The sequence below is a fragment of the Lipotes vexillifer genome, unplaced genomic scaffold, assembly GCF_000442215.2.
Source record: "Lipotes vexillifer unplaced genomic scaffold, Lipotes_vexillifer_v1.1 scaffold93, whole genome shotgun sequence".
NCBI classification, from domain to species: domain Eukaryota; kingdom Metazoa; phylum Chordata; class Mammalia; order Artiodactyla; family Lipotidae; genus Lipotes; species Lipotes vexillifer.
Window position 1 is genome coordinate 158,552 of NW_006786452.1, and position 20,444 is coordinate 178,995.

The 20,444-nt window shown below is 36.2% G+C and overlaps 1 protein-coding gene across 3 annotated transcripts in view; it reads left to right on the forward strand.

Moving 5' to 3' along the window:
- USP16 (ubiquitin specific peptidase 16) overlaps positions 1–20,444 on the forward strand; it is a 27,977-nt gene that overhangs the window by 2,545 nt on the left and 4,988 nt on the right. The window contains exons 2-15 of one of the 3 annotated variants that reach the window (XM_007458801.1): positions 1,379–1,480; positions 3,135–3,313; positions 6,421–6,524; positions 7,301–7,404; positions 8,293–8,477; positions 9,041–9,136; positions 9,720–9,850; positions 10,157–10,244; positions 11,291–11,369; positions 13,059–13,150; positions 13,506–13,562; positions 14,699–14,875; positions 17,044–17,704; positions 19,334–19,428. In XM_007458801.1, coding sequence (XP_007458863.1) covers positions 1,420–1,480; positions 3,135–3,313; positions 6,421–6,524; positions 7,301–7,404; positions 8,293–8,477; positions 9,041–9,136; positions 9,720–9,850; positions 10,157–10,244; positions 11,291–11,369; positions 13,059–13,150; positions 13,506–13,562; positions 14,699–14,875; positions 17,044–17,704; positions 19,334–19,428 — 2,109 coding nt within the window. In that variant the 5' untranslated portion in view covers positions 1,379–1,419. Of the gene's footprint in view, positions 1–1,378; positions 1,481–3,134; positions 3,314–6,420; positions 6,525–7,300; positions 7,405–8,289; positions 8,478–9,040; positions 9,137–9,719; positions 9,851–10,156; positions 10,245–11,290; positions 11,370–13,058; positions 13,151–13,505; positions 13,563–14,698; positions 14,876–17,043; positions 17,705–19,333; positions 19,429–20,444 lie in introns of all 3 variants that reach the window. The other 2 variants (XM_007458800.1, XM_007458802.1) reach the window with 2 other exon arrangements.

Consider the following 20,444-nt stretch of genomic DNA (forward strand, 5'->3'; position numbering starts at 1 on the left):
GGACCCTGTGCCCCGCAAGGGGAGAGGCCACAACAGTGAGAAGCCCGCGTCCCCCGAAAAAAAAAAAAAAAAAAGAGGGTGATATGAGGAAAATGGCATTATTGGAAGATATGTCTGGTACTGGAATGCAGCACAGATTAGAGGGAGTTGGATTGGAGAGAAGAACTTAGATGCTGTTTTTTCCCCTAAAATATGCAATTCTAGATAAGAGAAATTATGTTAAATATTATCTTGGGGTGAGAAAATTACATAAAATATACGCTCATTTTATATATACCCATATAGTTGTGTTCTTTTGTTAGTAGTTAATTTACTTTGTAAACATGAAACTTTGTTACATTTTATATTATCTTTGAAAAGGTTAACAGTTATTTAATTTGCCACTCATTCTTCATACAAACCTTTTGGAATTACCTTTAGTTACCCTAACCCATTAAGAGCTAAAGGAGGAATACTTCTAATACTCTAAGCCAGAGCACGATGACAGCTAAGTATCAGTTAATTGGGAAGTGTTTTAAAAACGTATGTCCCAGGTCCTACTTTCCATTTATGCAATCAGAATTTTAATAAGCATCCCAGGTAAAATAATTATTTTAGTCATTTAAGTGATTTTGACACTAAGTTATTTTAATGTATGTAAAATATACTTTTCAAAACCGCTATTAGGTAGACCTGTATGTACTTTCAGTATTTTTCATGTTTTCTAATTTTTAATTGTTGACTAAGGAGGTGATTTGATATGAACTAGATTTATCATAGTAGTCCAAACTGATTTTGTCAAGAATGTAATGTAAATGGTTGAGAATGCAAATGTAATCGATTTTCAGCTAACATCCATAGGAAATCCTGGTGTGGAAAAATGCAGAACCGTGTGTCACTTTTTATATTTCGCTTTGAATTATTTTGTGAATTTTCTAACTCCCTCTAGGAGATTGTTTTCAGAATTATTTTTAATTTTCTTTGAGAAATATCAACCAAATTGCATTCCCTGCAGGAGCTAAGAAAGATGGCTTTGAAGGACGAGAAATTATCTTGTTTCAAAGTGCCACCACCATTCCACATTTATTTAGTGAGAAGTTGAATTCCTAATAATGTAAGGGGCTGAGACTTTTCAAGATCTGTGTAAGAAGGTGTAGGTTATCTCCTGACCTTTACATTTATTGAAAACCTTTTAACCTTACTAAGAATCAGTTTCCTAGGCTATGAAAAACAGAGGTAATACTCTACTTCAGGGTTCTTACTGAAAACTGGATGATACATGTGAATGGTTTTTGTAACAATAGACACACAAAATTATGTGGTTTAGTTATGTTACTGTCTCCAAGAGAACTGTAAAACATCCTTTTTTTTGTCAAGCTAACTTTATCTTGTTTTCTAGATTGTTATTTTGTGTCAGTAAGTAATCCATAAAGTGCCAACATGGGAAAGAAACGGACAAAGGGAAAAACTGTTCCAATTGATGATTCTTCTGAATCTTTAGGTATATTTCACCAACTAAATCTTTAAAGTACTGTTTGTATCCCTAAATGGACATCTATTTTAATATGTAAAAATGGGATCAAAGTGTACATTATTCTGTAATTTGCAATTTAACTTATCTTTGTATAGACATGTCATTTAATAGCACAACATTTTTAATGGCGTGATGTTTATTCCATTGATGTAAAAGACCATGGTTGCACATTTCATAATTTATTTAGGTAATCCCCTACTGTTACAAGTGTAGATAAATCTTTAACTTTTCAGTGTTATGAATAGAGTCATAGTAAACATTTTTGTAGCTAAAACTGTGCACATCTGGTTATCTTCTTCTTGGTACAGATCCTAAAATTAGAATTGCTGAATTAAATGGTATAAACATGTTCAAGGCTCTTTTGGATCTATTGCCAAATTGCCCTTCAGAAATGTTTTACTAAATTACAGGCCCCTTTGCAGCGTAACAAAGTGTCCATTTCTCTGAACCTTTATTGACACAGGTTAGTATCATTTGTAAAAATCTTTTCCTGATTTGCTAGTTGAAAAAGAGTATTTTCTTTTTTCAGTTTGTGTTTTTTTGATGACTTACTGGGATTTAGTAGTTTTTCACATGATCTCACTTGCATTTATATTCTCTTGGTGCACATTCATTGGACATAAAGCTAATTGTGTCACTTGATGAGTTTCTAAACCTCCAGGGGCCCTCAAAGAACTGAAGCCCTTTAGAGTGGCTTGTGAAGCCTGTTAGTGATCTAGCCCCAGTGGGGGTTTTCAGTTTCAGGTCCAGCTGCTCGTTTTTAAACATGCGTGACTGCCATTCTCAGGAGACAGCATGCACTTTTACATTTTACGCCACCATCCCTTTGTTCATGAGATGTGGTCTTTTCAGATTGTTCTTTACTCCATGAGGTCATAGTTTAAAGTATGAGCGTGAAATAAGAAAGACTTGAATCCAAATTCTGGCATAGCTGTTCAGTAGTTATGTGACCTTGGGCACTAACTTTGAGGTTTCTCATCTGTCATTGGGGATAGTAGAGTCTTCCTTCTGGGGTGGTTGTGTGGATTAAATGAGATAATGTAGCACAGTGTCACACTCATAGTTAAGTGCTTAATTAATATGAGTTTTTGTTACTGTAAATATCTTCCAAGATTGTACAGACATTACCTCCCCTGTGAAACTTTCATTGACATCAACCTTCTCGTGCTGCTATAGCATGTTTCAGAGATTCTTGTACATTTATTTATTTATTTGCTTCTCCTGCCAGAATGTGTGCTGCTTAAAGAAAGAGCTGTGAGTTGGTCACTTTTTAGGTTCCCTGGCATCTGTCACAGTGCCAGGTGTGCAGTAGTTGTATTGTTGACTGAATGAGGGACCTTCTCTACAAACCTTTTAAAATAAAGAGAATAATAGATGTGATAAATAAATTGAAGTGATTTGGGGTGGTGGTAGTTATACCAAGGACTTCAAAATTTGTATAACATCTCTTTCTTACATAATCATCTTATAATCAAATATCAAACAAAAATTTAACTTTTCAGGTTATCTAAAAATTTGTTTATAAATTCATTTTTGAAGTTCAAATCAAGTGTAAGTTTTGAGATTAGCTGAAGAAAAACATATTTTACCTCACGTACTCCTTTATTATTTGTTTTAATAGAACCTATGTGCAGACACATTAGAAAAGGATTGGAACAAGGTCATTTGAAAAAGGCTTTAGTGAATGTGGAATGGAACATTTGCCAAGATTGTAAGACAGACAATAAAGTAAAAGATAAATCTGAAGAAGAAACAGAAGAAAATCCTTCAGTTTGGCTGTGTCTTAAATGTGGCCATCAGGTATGCTTAGATTTTGATTGATACGGAATTTTATTAAGTATGAACTTACAAATTTATATAAGTATGAACTTATTTTAGAAGATATTACCTAAAAGTACAGTATGGGTGACCAGAATGCTAGCTGGCATAGGTCATGTTCTCTGGGGAACAGATTCTGAGAGTGAGATTTGTGTGTAGGTGGTTTATTGGGGGGAGTTCTCAGGTACCACCCAAGGAAAACAGTGAGGGAAGCAAGTTTAGGCAGAGGGAGAGCAAAGAGGCAGTGCTACGGGGTCTCAGCTGATCCAACAGTGAACTCTGGCCTTCAGAGAGGTCCTGAATTGAGGCAAGAGGCCAGGCCTTTGTACTTGTGCATAGACCAGCCACTGGATATGGGGTGACCCTGGGGAGGGGAACTAACCTTGGGCAAGGCGGCTTCCTTCCACTGAGGATAATTCTTGGGGATGGACGGACTGAGCTGTGAGCTGTCACCAGGCCACATTTCTGGCTTCTGGGGGAATGAATACGTTGGGGTTGGGTGGTATCTGGGTTGCAGAACAGCTCACAGGTATTACCTTAGTACTAGAGGTCAGGAGAGCCTCTTAGTCAGCCTTAGTGGTGGTAAGTTTATATGTTAGGAAACTGGACTACTGGGCAGTGGTAACATTTTATAAAACTATAGTATAATATCACAACCAGGATACTAACATTGATGCAATCCATCAGTCTTAATCAGGTCTCCCCAGTTTTACTTCTCTTCGTTTGTGTGTGGGTATATGTGTGTTGTGCATGTGAGTATGTGTGTATTAAGTTCTGTACAGTTTGTCACCTATGTAGTTTCGTGTATCCACCACCACAGTCAAGGTATTGAATAGTTCCAACATTACATGGACCTCGTGTTGCGTTTTTAAAATCATACTCGCTTCTCTACTGCCATCCCTCCCCCTAGCCCCTCGCAACCACTAGTCTGTTCTCTGTTTCTAAAATTTTGTCATTTTAGAAATGTTATATAAATGGAGTCATGTAATATACAACATTTTAGGATTGGCTTTTTTCACTTAGCCTAATCACCTGAGGCTTTACCCAAGTTGTGTGTATCAATAGTTTGTTCTTTTTTATTGCTGAGTGGTATTACATGGTATGGACGTACCACACTTTAACTGTTCACCTGTTGAAGGACATCGGGGCTTATCACTTTTTTGGTGATTATGAATAAAGCTGCTATGAACATTTGTGTACACGTTTTTGTGTGAAATTAAGATTGCATTTCTCTGGGGACAATGTCCAAGAGTGCAATTGCTGGGTAATATGATAATTAAATGTTTAGTTTTTTGGGTTTTTTTGGCTGCCCTACGTGGCACGTGATCCTAGTTCCCGGACCGGGGATTGAACCCGTGCCCCCCGCAGTGGAAGTGCAGAGTCCCAACCACTGGACCACCAGGGAAATCCCCTTAAATGTTTAGTTTTTAAGAAACTCCCAAACTTTTCCAGAATGGCTGTACCATTTTATATCCCTACCAGTAGCATGTGTGATCCACTTTCTCCACATCCTTGCCAGCATTTAGTATTGTCACAGTTTTTTATTTTAAACATTCTGATAGTGGTACCTTTTTGTGGTCAGACACTTAAAAAAAAAGTATATGCTAGTAAAGAACATATTTATTGTTTATTTGTATTTGAAAAGTTTTCATTTAACCTGTTAGATACATATGATGAGGGTGAATATATTTTACTACTTCAAATTTTCCACAATACATTTCTTATTATAAATTTTAACTATTTTGCTATCTTTTTAATTCCTAAGGGTAAGACAATGTCAGTATTAACTGTTAACTTTTATCCCAGTAGAGTTATCTTTTGCACTGTTAGCAAGGGATTCTCACCTGTTGTCTTACGATAACTCATGTCATGTTTAAGTTTCAAATAATCTCAAATGGTGTTATAATTTTCAAAATTAATATCAAATGTTAATGTAGTTTATTTTAGATTTAAATGTTGAGCGGGATAAATTGAGTCAGTAGGTTTGATAAATATTTTCCCTCTGAAGGATATTTTTAGTAGCTACAATAGAAACAGGACCACTTATTGTAGTGCTATCCAAGAGAGTTGGAAGCCTGGTTCAGATAGATACACAGTGAAGATGTATTTCTTAGCTGTGATTTAATCACCTGGAGACACACAATATGGTCGTGTTCTTTTATGAATATGCCTATGCAGATGTAGGTGAAAATCTCCCATTTACTTGTTCAATTAATGCTTATTGACCTCCTTCACTTTGCTAGGTTTTTGGTAATAGGTTAATCCTGTTTTTCATGCCTTCAGGATTTACACTCCAGGGGAGGAAGGATATCAACATTAACAACTTTAATATAAGGTAGAAAATAAGGAATGCCACCAGGAATTTATACCATGTTTTGTAGGAGTGTGTTTAGAGGAAGAATATAGTGTTTTCTTATCTTGAAGGATAAGCACAGGCTTCTGAGAGGAAGTGGCCTTTGAGCAAGATCCTGAAGACTGGGTGGGATTTGATCAGTGGCAGTAACGGTAAAGAATTTCAAGGCAAATGGAATAATGTGAACAAAATTGTATTGTGGAAGGGCTGTGGTTTTAGCTGATAGATGATACTCAAATAGGAGATTATGGGGGATAATCCTGAAAAGGTGGATTGGGATCAGAGGGTATCAGGTTTGGTGAGTAGGAGTTTAAGAGCAATTCATCACTTTTGAATTGAGTATATGAACAGAGCTTTGTTTTAGGAATATTAAACTAAAAAAATATGTATATGAAGAAAGGTTGAAGTTAGGAAAATACTTAGGAAGATGTTAAGGAGTCTAAACTAGAACTAGTGAATGACTACATTAGCATGGTTTAGTTGGGACTGGAAAGGACAAGTTGGAGAGGAAGAGTCCTTCTAGTGCTTGGGTTTATATATACCTTTTTCCTTAAGTGTCCTCAGCTGCCTATTCATATTTAAGTTTTAACAAAATCTGGACTCTCTAGAGTCTAAAGTTTTATTTTCAGTATAAGAATGGCAGAATTTCTTGACCCACTTCCTTATTCATTGTAGATTATGAATTCTCTCCTGGTGAATTTTTGTGGCTTTGAGGTTTATGATTATGATTCTCTAGGGCTGCGGCAGAAATTCTCAGGAGCAGCATGCCTTGAAGCACTATATGACGCCGAGATCTGAACCACATTGTCTGGTTCTTAGTTTGGACAACTGGAGTGTATGGTGAGTTTCAACTCCTGTGCCCATTTGCTGGAAATCATTTGAAATGTTGGAGAATGGAGGTGTTTGAAATGTTTAAAGAGCAAGAAAGTTAAAATTTTTGTAGTATTTGTTTAAATACCATCACTTTCAGAAGGCTAGAGAATGTGATGTTATGAGAAGCTTTTGCTTAGTATTGTACAAACACAAAAATTATAGCATGGAGAAGACATAGGAATTTTCACACTTGTTTTTCTTTCTTGTGATATTACAAAGTGTATGGTAGATTATTTTTAGTTTAAAAATTGGGACACTAAGAACAAATTCCAGATAAACCGAGAATATACTAAATTTTGGCAATGAATTTGCATGAAAATGGTATTTCAGGCTGGTATTTCTTTTAACCTCATTAAAATAAAATTTTACATCTTTAAAAACCATTTACATAGCAGTGTTCACTGAACATTTGTCAGTTGTAAAATTTGTTAATTTTGATGATGTAGGTCTGTGATTTGAAATATTAGAAAAAACTTCACTGTAATGTTAAAAATAGCCATACTATGTGAAAATGTGGAGTATTTTCACAGTATTTATATGTAGCTATAATTCAGGCTAACCTTATTTAACAGTAAACCAGAGTTAATATGTATAATCTCCTTCAAAACATAGAATTTTCATTTTCAGTTTCTTTAGTAGAATAATTTGAGGGTTACACACTTTGGGCTCCATGAATTAAAATTAGTGCCCTTCTGTGGTTGTCAGTTTGTTACTTTTCTTCTCTGGGATCTTTTGGGACACAGGTGTTACCTATGTGATGATGAGGTCCAGTATTGTAATTCAAACAGATTGGGTCAGGTGGTTGATTATGTTAGAAAACAAGCCGGTATTACAGCTCCAAAATCAGGTAAAATCATTTGTTTCTTAATATATACTGTAATGTTGATTTATATAATCTGCTGATATTTAGTTTAACATACCGTAGCATTACATATAGCTGAATAACATTAATTATGATTGATTTCAAACTATTTTTGGTTAAGAATGTAAAACATAAGGAGTTAGAATTATAAGGGAATCTGAGAAATAATATTGTCAAATGTGATGTAGAGTCTGGACTAAGTAGTGAGCAGTAACACCCTATTCCCATACCCTGGCACAGGGGCTTAAGGGAGACCTGCCTTATAATGAATTTATTTTGTTACATTTGTTTGGATGATGTGAAAGTAAAGTGCCTGTAACTCCTTCAAAAGGCCAGATACTTCTCAGGTTTTTTTCATACATAATTAAATTAATTGGGTTGGCTTTCATCATTTGCTTTAAAAGCTTGTTTAGATTTTTACGGTCACAGTGGTATCTTTTGTGGAGCCAGAATTGTTTGTTCCTAACTTCAGGATTGGTTTTTGATGCTCAGACTTCATTTAAAAATTTATTTCATGTCCACATTCTTTATTTGATTGCTTTATACTCTGATTTCACAGGGTAAGATATGCTCATTTGTAGAAAACATTTGTGCATTAAAAAGGGATTTATATTGAAGCATATACTGTTTGGTTTCATTTGTCAAAGTAATGCTTACATCAGTTCTGAATATTTTTTGTTTATTGGTTTTTCTCTCTTGATGGTAATTTACTTATATTTGTAAAAAAAACATTTAAAATCAAACAGGTGGCAAATCATGTTATTAGGTAAAATTCACAAATTCTGGTCCCCAGTATAACTTTGCATTTGGTATGGCTGTGTTGTACATTTTGCTAATAAGTCTTTTCTTCTTCTTCTTCTTTTTTTAAAGCAGCAAAAGATAGTGGTAATATTGAACTTGAAAACAAAAAACTAGAAAAGGAGAGTAAAAATGAACAAGAGAGAGAAAAAAAGGAACACATGGCTAAAGAAAATCCTTCCATGAATTCTACTTCCCAAATAACTGTGAAAGGACTCAGTAATTTGGGAAATACATGTTTCTTCAATGCAGTTATGCAGGTGCCAATATTAATTTTTCCCCCTTTAAGGAAATCTAGTGTTTTCCTCATAGGGTGTTTTTGCATATTTGCTACTTGTAGTCTTGAGCTTTTCCCTTGTAAGTAGTTATTTCTGTGTTTTCAAAAAAAAACTCAAGGGAATGTTTACTTTGCATGACAGTAAAACACTGTGCTAAGCACCGGGGTGCAATAGGGCTCAAAACAAACATGGCCCTTGCCCTCAAAGAACTTTCACTTGGGTGGGGGAAACAGGAGAGCCAAGTACGGAAACAAACGCCTAGTTGCACGTAGCGGTAAGTAGTGGTGGTGGTAGGGTAGCTACTTCCTATTGGGTGGTTGGGAGAATGACCTTCTGAGGTGATGAAGCAGCTCAGAACTGAAGTATTTATGAACCACTTAGAGTGGGGGGAAGAGCTTGATGTTACTTTTTGTTTGACAGTGGCAATAAAAGTTGCAGTGTTGATAATGATTTTCTGATTTGGTAGAATAGGCACTTAGAAAACATTTGAATGAATTGGTTTGCCTTTAAATAATCTTCCCTTTCTTTTCCATACTACATTCCAGAATTTGTCACAAACACCCGTGCTTAGAGAACTACTAAAAGAAGTAAAAATGTCTGGAACAATTGTAAAAATTGAACCACCTGATTTGGCATTAACAGTACGTACTTTAAAATTTTCTTTTATTCAGTACTTTTCCTCTCTGAATAGCAGCATTTTAAATTATTTTTAAGAATTGATGCTCATTTTCACCTCTTTTATTTATTTGGTTTTAAGCTACCAAATTAAGGATTTTCAGGCTAATGGAAGTTTATAAGGGGCCTTTACATTTATTTGCTCTGTGTATGCCAAGTACTGCTGTGCTGAGTGTTTGGCTTCCTTCTTGGGAATGCTGTTGATGTTTGTGAAGCCCTAGGCATGCATTCTTATTTTAACATCTTTTCAGGTGACTTAAATGCTATAGAACCAAATGAATTTTACCTTATCCATTTTTATTATTTACATTTTGCTTTGGCTCTTTCAGTTCCTAGATAGTAAGTTCCTGATAATCTAAAACAGTAGAACTGAATTCTTTTTCAAAGTCTGTGACCAGAAGCCTTCTGCATCTTTTGATGTACATTTTGAGAATTTAATTGGGACAGCTCTGTCAGGAACATAGGAATATATGTTGACTAGTTATATTTTGATAAAATAAATGATTCCAAAATTTGACTGAAGAAAGTAATTTTTATTCCCATATTCAGGAGCCCTTAGAAATAAACCTTGAGCCTCCAGGCCCTCTTACTTTAGCCATGAGCCAGTTTCTTAATGAGATGCAAGAGACCAAAAAGGGAATCGTGACACCTAGAGAACTCTTTTCTCAGGTCTGTAAAAAGTGAGTATCTGTTTTGATTGTGCTTTCAGTGTATCAGTAGGATGCTGGGAAATAATATGAAAAAATTATTAGCTTTAGAGTTAATTCAGTAGATATATTAAAGCATGGTTTATTTCATTTGGATTAAAAAATATGTACTTTGTATGAAAATTAAATCTACTAAGGATGTTGTTGGACTAAACAAATTTTGAGAAACTAGAACACTCCAAGATTTGGGATATGATCCTGAGATTTTATAAAAAATAGTTCCATTTTAGTAGACTCAACATTGTTTTTCTTGTTTCTTTCTTTTTCTTTTTTCTGTAGAGCAGTGCGATTTAAAGGCTATCAGCAGCAAGACAGCCAGGAGCTGCTTCGCTATTTATTGGATGGAATGAGAGCAGAAGAACATCAAGTTAGCATATTTTGACCAGTGTATTTTATAATCTGATCTTCATTAACTTCTTTGTCATTTGCTGTCTTAAGAGTTATTAGAGCAGTGAAAACTAGTTGAGGCCATATATTAAAAATCTTTTTTCTTCACCAGCCTTTTCAACCAGTATATTTTAATTATTAGAATGAATGAAGGGAATTAGAAATGAGTCTCCTTTTCATAATGCTCTACTTTGCTTGATGTTTACAGCGTTGTTGTTCTTTAAGGGTTCTATTGTACTAGCCTATACCAGGAGAGCTATAAGGTACTGGAAAATGTGTCTCCCCCAAACGATTCCCAGTTGCAGCGCACCCTTACTCTTAATTCTGAGTGTGATTTAACACTGCTTTTTGATTCTAGGAAGTATTTTTATTTTGTTAAGAGTCAGGGAACATTTTTATTTTAAATTTTTTGTTAATTACCAGGATATAAAGTAATTTGGGGGGATGTGGATATAATTAATAATAGTAATAACACAGTGATAACAACTAATATTTATGTTGCTCTTATTTTTTGTCAAGCACTGTTCTCAGTATTTTGTAAGCATTACCTTATTCAGTCCTCACAACCATTCTGTGAGTCATTTTCTCACTCTATAGATTATGAAACTAGGGTATAGAAGAGTTCAGTGCCTGGCTCAAGGTCATCCAGTAGTGATGGAGCTAGGCTTTGAGCACTGGAGTTTGTCCCTGTAGCTCTCATTATCCACTCTGCTTCTAGGACATGGTATTTCAGTGGTCTTTTCAAAGGAGTTGGGCATGTTCTGAAAAGCTTTGGTTTGAGTAGGTTAAACTCTTGAAATGATAAGATGGTGCCTTTGCTCAGGGGTTAGTGATTGTTTTTTTAAGTATAATTCTTTTTAGCTTCTGGAAGTAATTTTGAAAATGTGATTTTAGAAATATTAAGCTTTATTCAGTAAGTTTGGGGAGCTAATTAATTCTTGATCACTTTCTTGACTTGATTACATACTTTTTAAGGAAAATAACTATAAAATTTAATGGCATATATATCTATTTTATTACTTTTAGAGAGTGAGTAAAGGAATTCTTAAAGCATTTGGTAATTCTACTGAAAAATTGGATGAAGAGCTAAAAAGTAAAGTTAAAGGTAATGTCTGAATTTTTGAACTAAAGCACTATAGTTGAATTCCTCTGTACTTTAGGACAAGATTGCTAACACATGTATTTCAAATCCACAGTTATTAATAATTTATATTATTATCCACAGTTATTATAATTTCTCTTTATCTTCGTTGATTTAAAACAATTATTCAATACTCCAAAGGTAAATACATTGGAAAAGTTTAACTTCTGGTGTATTCTTTTTTTTTTTTTTTTTTTTTTTTTTTTGCGGTATGCGGGCCTCTCACTGTCGTGGCCTCTCCTGTTGCGGAGCACAGGCTCCAGACGCGCAGGCTCAGCAGCCATGGCTCACGGGCCCAGCCGCTCCGCGGCATGTGGAATCTTCCCGGACCGGGGCACGAACCCGTGTCCCCTGCATCGGCAGGTGGACTCTCAACCACTGCGCCACCAGGGAAGCCCTGGTGTATTCTTCTTATGCAATATTATGGTAAAATTTATAAACATAGAACTAAGATGACATCACAATTTTATTTTTCAAAAAGTTAGACTTTATTTATTTATTTATTTGGCCACGCCACATGGCTTGTGGGATCTTAGTCGGAACAGCTAGTTCTCCGACTAAGGATTGAACCCGGGCCCCGGCAGTGAAAGCACCTCGTCCTAACCACTGGACCACCAGGGAATTCCCTCAAAAGCTTAGACTTTAATTAGCAGTCATTGTCTTTGAGAGTTGTCAGCTGGTTTATTAATCATGGAGATAACTTTTTTCTTATTATGTGACATTTAAAGATTTAGAAAAGGTCTGTCCAGTAGAACTTTCTGTGATGACGGAGTGCTTCCGTCTCTCTGCTGTCCGATACAGTAGCCACATGTGGCTACTGAACCCTTGAAATGTGACTGGTGCAACTGAGGAGCTAAATTTTATTTTCATTTAATTCTAACTAATTTAAATTTAGATGGCCCCAGTGACTAGCAACTACTGTATTGTAAAGCACAGTTCAGAATCAACACATAGCAACTGTTGACCTCCTTGGTGCCGTTGGTGCTGGCCTGGCCAGCAACAGAGAGAGAATCAAGCCTGTTTGCACTGTCTGTCATAAAATGTGTTTAGGTATAAATGACACCTGTCATTTGAATAAGGCCTACACATTTCATGTAATTAGAAAGTTGGACTACTGGGTAATTAAATTATGTCACCTTATGCTAAACTTATCAAGGTTATTTCTGGGAACATAGAAAAATAAAAGGAGGATTTTGTCTGAAATACTCTCCTGAGGGCTTTTTGTTTTTGTTTTAAGTGGAGTTCACAAAGCAAGTTACTCCCAAACTTGCTGCCAGTGTTAGAATGTTAGAGCTAGAAGCGAGCTAAAATAGCATTCTGTGTGTAGCTCGATCTGCTTGTTTTACTAGGTAAGATACTGATATACAGAAAGTCTCACTGACTCGCAAAATTTATTTTCCACTGACTAGATCTTGGATAAGAACTTTCTTTTCTTTTTCACAAGATGTGATTATGTTAAAATGTGTTATGCTTAGAAGTGGAGTATACGCTGCTGACTGTAGCATAAAAATAAAATTGTGGTAATTATGAATAGAGAAAAGTCAATAGGATAGGAAACTAAAATTAAATTTTAGGGTTAGATAGGTAAGTAAGTAGTTTCGATTTATTTCATTAATTATATAAGGATAATTGATAGACTTTTTCCCCTTATAGATTATGAAAAGAAAAAATCAGTACCAAGTTTTGTGGACCGAGTATTTGGTGGTGAACTAACTAGTACAATCATGTGTGATGAATGCAGAACTGTAAGTAGATGTAGTGCAGACTGGATTTATGCATTAATATTAATAATGTACAGTTTATCAATTGTTTCTTTCAAAACCAAATGTCTAGTTAGTTTTATAAGATATTCTTTTTGAACTGTCCAAGTATGCATGTTTTTTTGCTGGAACTATGAGCACTCCTTTTATCAGGGAGAAGTTATTTAATATTTTAATTGATTTCCCCTAACCCAGAGTCCTCAACACTGTGTAATTTTTCATTTCATTTTCCTAAGCCTTTATTTTAAAATTTAGGACCGCCCCCCCCCATGATTTTACTATATATTGTTTAAAGTGAATCTTTTCTTCCTTTTTACGTTTTCTTTTTTGGTTGGTTAAGGTCTCCTTGGTTCATGAATCGTTCCTTGATTTGTCTCTACCCGTTTTAGACGATCAGGTAAGACTTACATTTATTTTATTTAAGTAGATTTTTTTCTTTCCTGTGCTAGATTTATGGGGGAGGGCTTGCTACCTTTTCCAAGCTGTACATTACTAGGCCAAGCATGGAGAAATTTTTCTTAGTGTATATGAGACAGAAGAATTTTAAAGATTTGAAAAGAGAATGGGATAAATATATATATATATATATATTTTTTTTTTTTCTTGCGTTATGCGGGCCTCTCACTGTCGTGGCCTCTCCCATTTGCGGAGCACAGGCTCCGGACGCGCAGGCTCAGCGGCCATGGCTCACGGGCCCAGCCGCTCCGCGGCACGTGGGATCTTCCCGAAACGGGGCACGAACCCGCGTCTCCTGCATCGGCAGGCGGACTCTCAACCACTGCGCCACCAGGGAAGCCCAATATATATATATTTTTAAAGAATGTGTCTGGAATTATTTATAGATAATTAACTTGATTACATATCCGGAAATATTTACTTCATATTAATTACTATTTATTTTCATTATTTAAGGTTAGCCACAAATTCCTTATAGACTTAAGTTTATAAATGTTAAGAGGGTATCTCAGTTTTAAGCCATATTAATTTAGTTCCTATCAAGTAGTCATAGGAAAAAGAGAACATATTATGAGTATTGGATAAATCGTTATTCAACTTAATATGAATTGGGGGTCCCTTTAAATCACTGTTACTTAGTGATTAAAGTCTTACTAAACTTACTCTGCTTTTTCTTTCTTTAAAACTGTCATTTGCATGCAAAGAAAGAAAAGAATAAAAAGGAATACATGTAGTGGGACATGTAAATCACCAACAGAGAGTGCATTTAGAAATAGACGTAATTACAGCATGATACATTATGTGTCTAATACAACTCATTAAATTCCTTTCTATTACACTCATATGTTAAGTTGCCTTTTTTACTGTTTTACTTGTTTGTTTGCTTGTTTTCTCAGTATGTGAAGATTGCTTTCTGGTGTTTGAGATGAATGAATTTTGTCCTGGACATGTTTCCAAACATTGTGAAAAATAAATCTGGTGTAAAACAGGAGTAGAAAACTATTTAGGTAACCTGAAATCTCTTGACCAACAATAGTAAAGTTTTATTTTTGTCCCATATTCTCTCCATATTTTAAGAGTGGTAAGAAAAGTATAAATGATAAAAATCTGAAAAAGACCATGGATGATGAAGATAAAGAAAGTGAGGAAGAAAAAGATAATGACAGTTACATAAAGGAGAGAAATGATATTCCTTCAGGAACAAGTAAGCACTTACAGAAAAAAGCAAAGAAGCAAGCCAAAAAGCAAGCCAAGGTGGGTAATTAGGAGGAAAACCATACTTTTCTCATTTTAATTTTTTGAACTATTGAGTTTAAAGTCTTGAGTGACATTGGTAGACATGTCTTTTATTTTATATACAGCACTTTCATTGGGCAATTACAGAATTAGCTCATTTAATATTCTCTGCAGTGAAGTTTCTCTGAGTATATGTGAAGAAAATGTGCTTTTTAAAAAAAATTCTGCATTGTGACAACTTTAAAAAAAACATTAGTTCATTTTCAAAAATTTTTTGAGTTGCTAATACATTGACATTCAAAAAATTTTAAATATATAAATGTATACAGTAAAAGTCTCCCTCCTTGTATGACATAGATACTACTTTCATTAGTTTCTTATGTGTCCTCTAGGTTTTTTTGGAAAATATTATCAAGTACAATACAAATATGTAGTCTTGTTTTTCACTCATTTTAAAAATTATGCACAGTGTTCTGGACCTTGCTTTTTGTTTGTTTCTGCTTAGATTGTTGGAGATCTTTACATTTCAGGACACAAAGATTCCTTTTTTAACAGCTGTATGGTGTTTTATTTTAGTAGTAAACATACTACTAAATATAGTATAATAGATATACTATAGTTTATCTAACCATTTCTCTTTTGATTTAGGTATACGAACACCTATAGTCTTTTGCTATGATGGCCAGTGCTGCTGTGAATCACCCTATACATATGTCATCGATTGGGCACATTTTGAGAAGAGGGATTGTATTTGTGGTTTGATAAATTAATTGACCTCCACAAAAGTTGTACCAATTTATATTCCCACCAGCAACATATGAGACTTGCTGTTTCTCCTTATCCTTGACAGCAGAGTATTATCAAACTTTTAGATTTCTGCCAGTCTGATAGATGGAAAATAGTATCTCAGTGCAGTTTAATTTTCTATTTATTTTAATGTAAGTGAAGTTAAGCATGTTTTTATGTTTAAGGGCTGTTTGTATTTCCTTTCCTTTGAAGTATTTGCTTACATCCTTCCCCCATTTTTCTTTCATGTGTACTATTTTTAACTGAAGCATATCAGAAAATTTTTGTGTCCAGAGCCCTATGTGCTGCCCTTCAGTTTTCTGGTATTACGAATTAGCCTCACAGGGACTATCCTTTTAGTGACAACTCAAAATGCTAACCCCTTGAGTCTTTAGGCATTCCAGTAACAGAAATCTGGATAAAATGCAACCCCCCCGCCTCGCACTTGGACATAGGCAGCAAATGGCAAAGAAGGTGATTTAAGTGGGTAGAGTATTTTATTGTCCTCTGTATATGTGGCTTCCTTGCTTCTCTAGTTTTGGGCCATTTGTTTCCCGGAATGTTTTCCTCCATCCCTCTGCCCATCCTTGAATTTTTGGTTTGTTTTTATACATCCTTTTCAGTTTATTTTTATTTTATTATTTTTATTATAACTCACATGGATATATCCCTTCCTGGTGTGTGTGTAGACACTCGCCCCCTGCTACATGGCTACTTGGGTTCAACAGCCTTACTGCTCTGTCTAGATCAGAGACCATGTCTTGCACATTTTTATTTGACCCCGTGTGACAATTTTTTGATGATTGGTGATGTTTTATCCCTGCTTTCAATCAAAGAACTTTTCTTTTAAATTTATTTATTTAATTTATTTATTTTTGGCTACATTGGGTCTTCCTTGCTGTACGTGGGCTTTCTCTAGTTGCAACGAGCGGGGGCTAGGCTACTCTTCATTGCAGTGCATGGGCTTTTCATTGTGGTGACTTCTCTTGTTGCAGAGCACAGGCTGTAGGCATTTAGGCTTCAGTTGTTGTGGCATGTGGGCTCAGTAATTGTGGCTCGTGGGCTCTAGAGCACAGGTTCAGTAGTTGTGGCGCACGGACTTAGTTGCTCCGCGGCATGTGCGATCTTCCCGGACCAGGGCTCGAACCTGTGTCCCCTGCATTGGCAGGTGGATTCTTAACTGTTGCACCACCAAGGAAGCCCCAAAGAACTTTTCTGTATAATTTATTTGATCCCCGATAGTAAAGGAACTTTTAGGGTTGGAATTCTGGGAGTGAACTCTTCCTTATTAACTTATTTATTTTTGATTGATAAACAGGAAAACCTGACGTGATACGTGTACGCTTTTTCTCTTCCTCTCTCTCGTTGTTTTTTTTTAATGTTTTGTACTTTTTACACAGAACCAACGAAGGCAACAAAAAATTCAAGGAAAAGTTCTTCATTTAAATGATGTCTGTGCCATTGACCATCCTGAAGGTAATGAATGTGAAGTTGAAATGTCACTTCAGCGAGAAGTGGATATTAAATCCAACCATATTTCACAAGAGGAAGTTATACATAAAGAATATTGTGTTAATCAGAAAGATTTGAATGGCCATGAAAAAATGATAGTAAGTGTAACTGACAATCAAAAATCCACAGATGAAGTAGATATGAAAAATGTCAACCTGGATAATGATCTGAAGGTTTTGGCATCTCCTGATGAATGTACTATGAATTTAAATGGTGCCTACATGAAGGAAGGGAGCAATGGAGAAGTGGACATTTCCAGTGGATTTAAGAACCTTAACTTGAATGCTGCTCTTCAACCTGACGAAATAAATTTAGAGATTCTGAATGATGATCATACTCCCGGGATGAAAGTATATGAGGTTGTAAACGAAGATCCAGAAACTGCTTTCTGTACTCTTGCAAACAGGGAAGCTTTCAGTACTGATGAATGTTCAATCCAACATTGTTTATATCAGTTCACCCGAAATGAGAAACTTCGAGATGCTAATAAACTGCTTTGTGAAGTGTGCACACGGAGACAGTATAGTGGACCAAAGGCAAATATAAAAGGTATTCAGATTCTTTCACAGAAAGTAAAATTAATGTTTAGGGGTACATTTTGCACTGTATCAGTAGAGTTCTACTGTTTTAATTGAATCAGGGTTTGGATGGTGTCAATAAGTTCCCTTTTCCCAAAATACTGTGTAAGTTTTCTTTTTTTTTAGAAGATGTTGGGGGTAGGAGTTTATTAATTAATTTATTTATTTTTGCTGTGTTGGGTCTTTGTTTCTGTGCTAGGGCTTTCTCTAGTTGTGACAAGCGGGGGCCACTCTTCATCGCGGTGCGCAGGCCTCTCACTATCGCGGCCTCTCGTTGCGGAGCACAGGCTCCAGACGCGCAGGCTCAGTAGTTATGGCTCACGGGCCTAGTTACTCCGCGGCATGTGGGATCCTCCCAGAGCAGGGCTCGAACCCGTGTCCCCTGCATTAGCAGGCAGATTGCCAACCACTGCGCCACCAGGGAGGCCCCCTGTGTAAATATTTTAATAGAAGGATGGATAAGCAGAACTTTGTTGATGTGGCTAGTACTCTATGGCATCCCAGCAGCAGTTAAAGTGGGGCAGTTTGCTCTCTGATACGACTCCCTGTAGAGAAATCATCCCACTGAGATGTTATCACAGCAGGCTCCTTAACAGATAGGGGCTGTTTCTTTGTATCCTCAGTTTCCTGTCATTTGTGATGAGCCTCAACTCTCTTGCATCCAGAAAACCACACTTTAATTCTTCAGCGTGCTGAAGTGACGTGCCCAGTGCAAGGTACTGGGAGGACAGTGCTTTCTTACCATCTTCTTCAAATACAGAACGAAAAGATATTAATAATCCCCCTCCTACCCCTGCCCCCACCTTGTTTTTTTTTTGATCCTGGGTAAGTGGGATAGGGAGGCATCATAGATTCCTAAGGATTCTTACTAGAATTGTTGAAACATTTAGAAAGTTTAGCTTTTTATTTATTTACTTGTTGATACAAAAAGTAAATCGTGTTGATTTTATAGCATTTCTGTTTGCTTTAGAGCCGGTGTAAGTGAACTGTGGTTTGCAGGCTAAATTTCGCCTGCTTCTTGTTTTTCTGTGATCTCCGAGCTAAAAATATTTTTTACAGATGAACATTTGAAAATGATTTTATAGTTAAAAACATGAACTTTGAACCAATTGTTACCTCTCCAAAAATGATTCCATTCTTCTTTTCAGTAGACTGCAATCATACTCTATTTTATTATAGTTTGAATTCTATAAAATTTGTATATTAATACGTACAAAATATCCTTGATTTTGCCTCTTGGTCCAAAAAGCCTGAAATATTTATTATTTGGTTCTTTGCAGAAAGCGTACTGATCCTTGCTTTAGATGTTTGGAATGATTTTTTTATTTTTTATTTTTTTGCTGTACGCGGGCCTCTCACTGCTGTGGCCTCTCCCGTTGCGGAGCGCAGGCTCAGCAGCCATGGCTCACGGGCCCAGCCGCTCCGTGGCATGTGGGATCCTCCCAGACCGGGGCACGAACCCGTGTCCCCTGCATCGGCAGGCGGACTCTCAACCACTGCGCCACCAGGGAAGCCCCTGGAATGATTTTATAGCAGATGTGAATGCTATATAGTGGTCTAAAATGATCCTCACACTGCTAAAATTGCTTTCTTTCTGTAGGTGAGAAGAAACACGTTTACACCAATGCTAAGAAGCAGATGCTAATTTCCCTTGCTCCTCCTGTTCTCACTCTTCACTTAAAAAGATTTCAGCAGGTACCCCTTGTTCGTTACTTAAAATTTGTTTTAAATATGTGACACCTGCTTTATTTGTTATTGTCTCAACATATTACTATTTTTTTTGGCTTTCTGTTATTTCTTAATTCTAACTTCAAAGAAGTAGGAAAGTAAAATAATACATATGTTTATGTTACCACACAAAAGGGGTTTGATGAAGATGCATGTCAAGGTGGAAGAGAAATTTAGGCACAATCATGCCTCAGTTTTACTAGAACCCATGTTGCTCTTTTTAGATATATTAGCATTTTACTTTAGTCTTATTTTCAGGTTTAGAGAAAGAAGACCAGTTTACTAGTTATATCTCACACTGGGGAAAGAAATTTAGTGATCTGTGTGGTATCTTATTTTTACTGACCCTTGATAAAAAGGCATTGATTGGTACCTTGGCTTTTCATCATTTTGGTGACTCCATCTTTTCTGGAAGACTTTTTCCTATGAGCAGTACAAGTTGTAAATTCAGTTCGAGTCCCAAAGTACCTTCGTAGTGTTTTCTCTTCTGTATGAGTTTGACTAATTGGGTGGGTCTCTATGAACAGTTCACCAAGCTTGGTTAGAAAGTGAGGCTGAAAGTGTATGCTTCACAGAAGAGTATTCTGCTGTTGCCAAGTTGGTTTTTTTTTATGTTTATTTTTTATTTATTTGTTTTATTTTTGGCTGTGTCGGGTCTTAGTTGTGGCACATGGGCCCTGTAGTTGGTGGCATGCGGACTTGGTTGCCCCGTGGCTTATGGGATCTTAGTTCCCTGACCAGGAATGGAACCTGTGTCCCCTGCATTAGAAGGCAGATTCTTAACCACTGGACCACCAGGGAAGTTCCTGCTATTGCTGAGTTTTAAGCACTCAAAACCTGTTGTCTAATCTGGCTTTTCCAGATGCCTAAAGCAGGAACATTGAGTGTTTTCTTATAGGAGCAGCTATCTCAATGTATTGGAGTGTGTGTGTGTGTGTGTGTGTGTGTGTGTGTGTGTGTGTGTGTGTGTGTGTGTGTGTGTG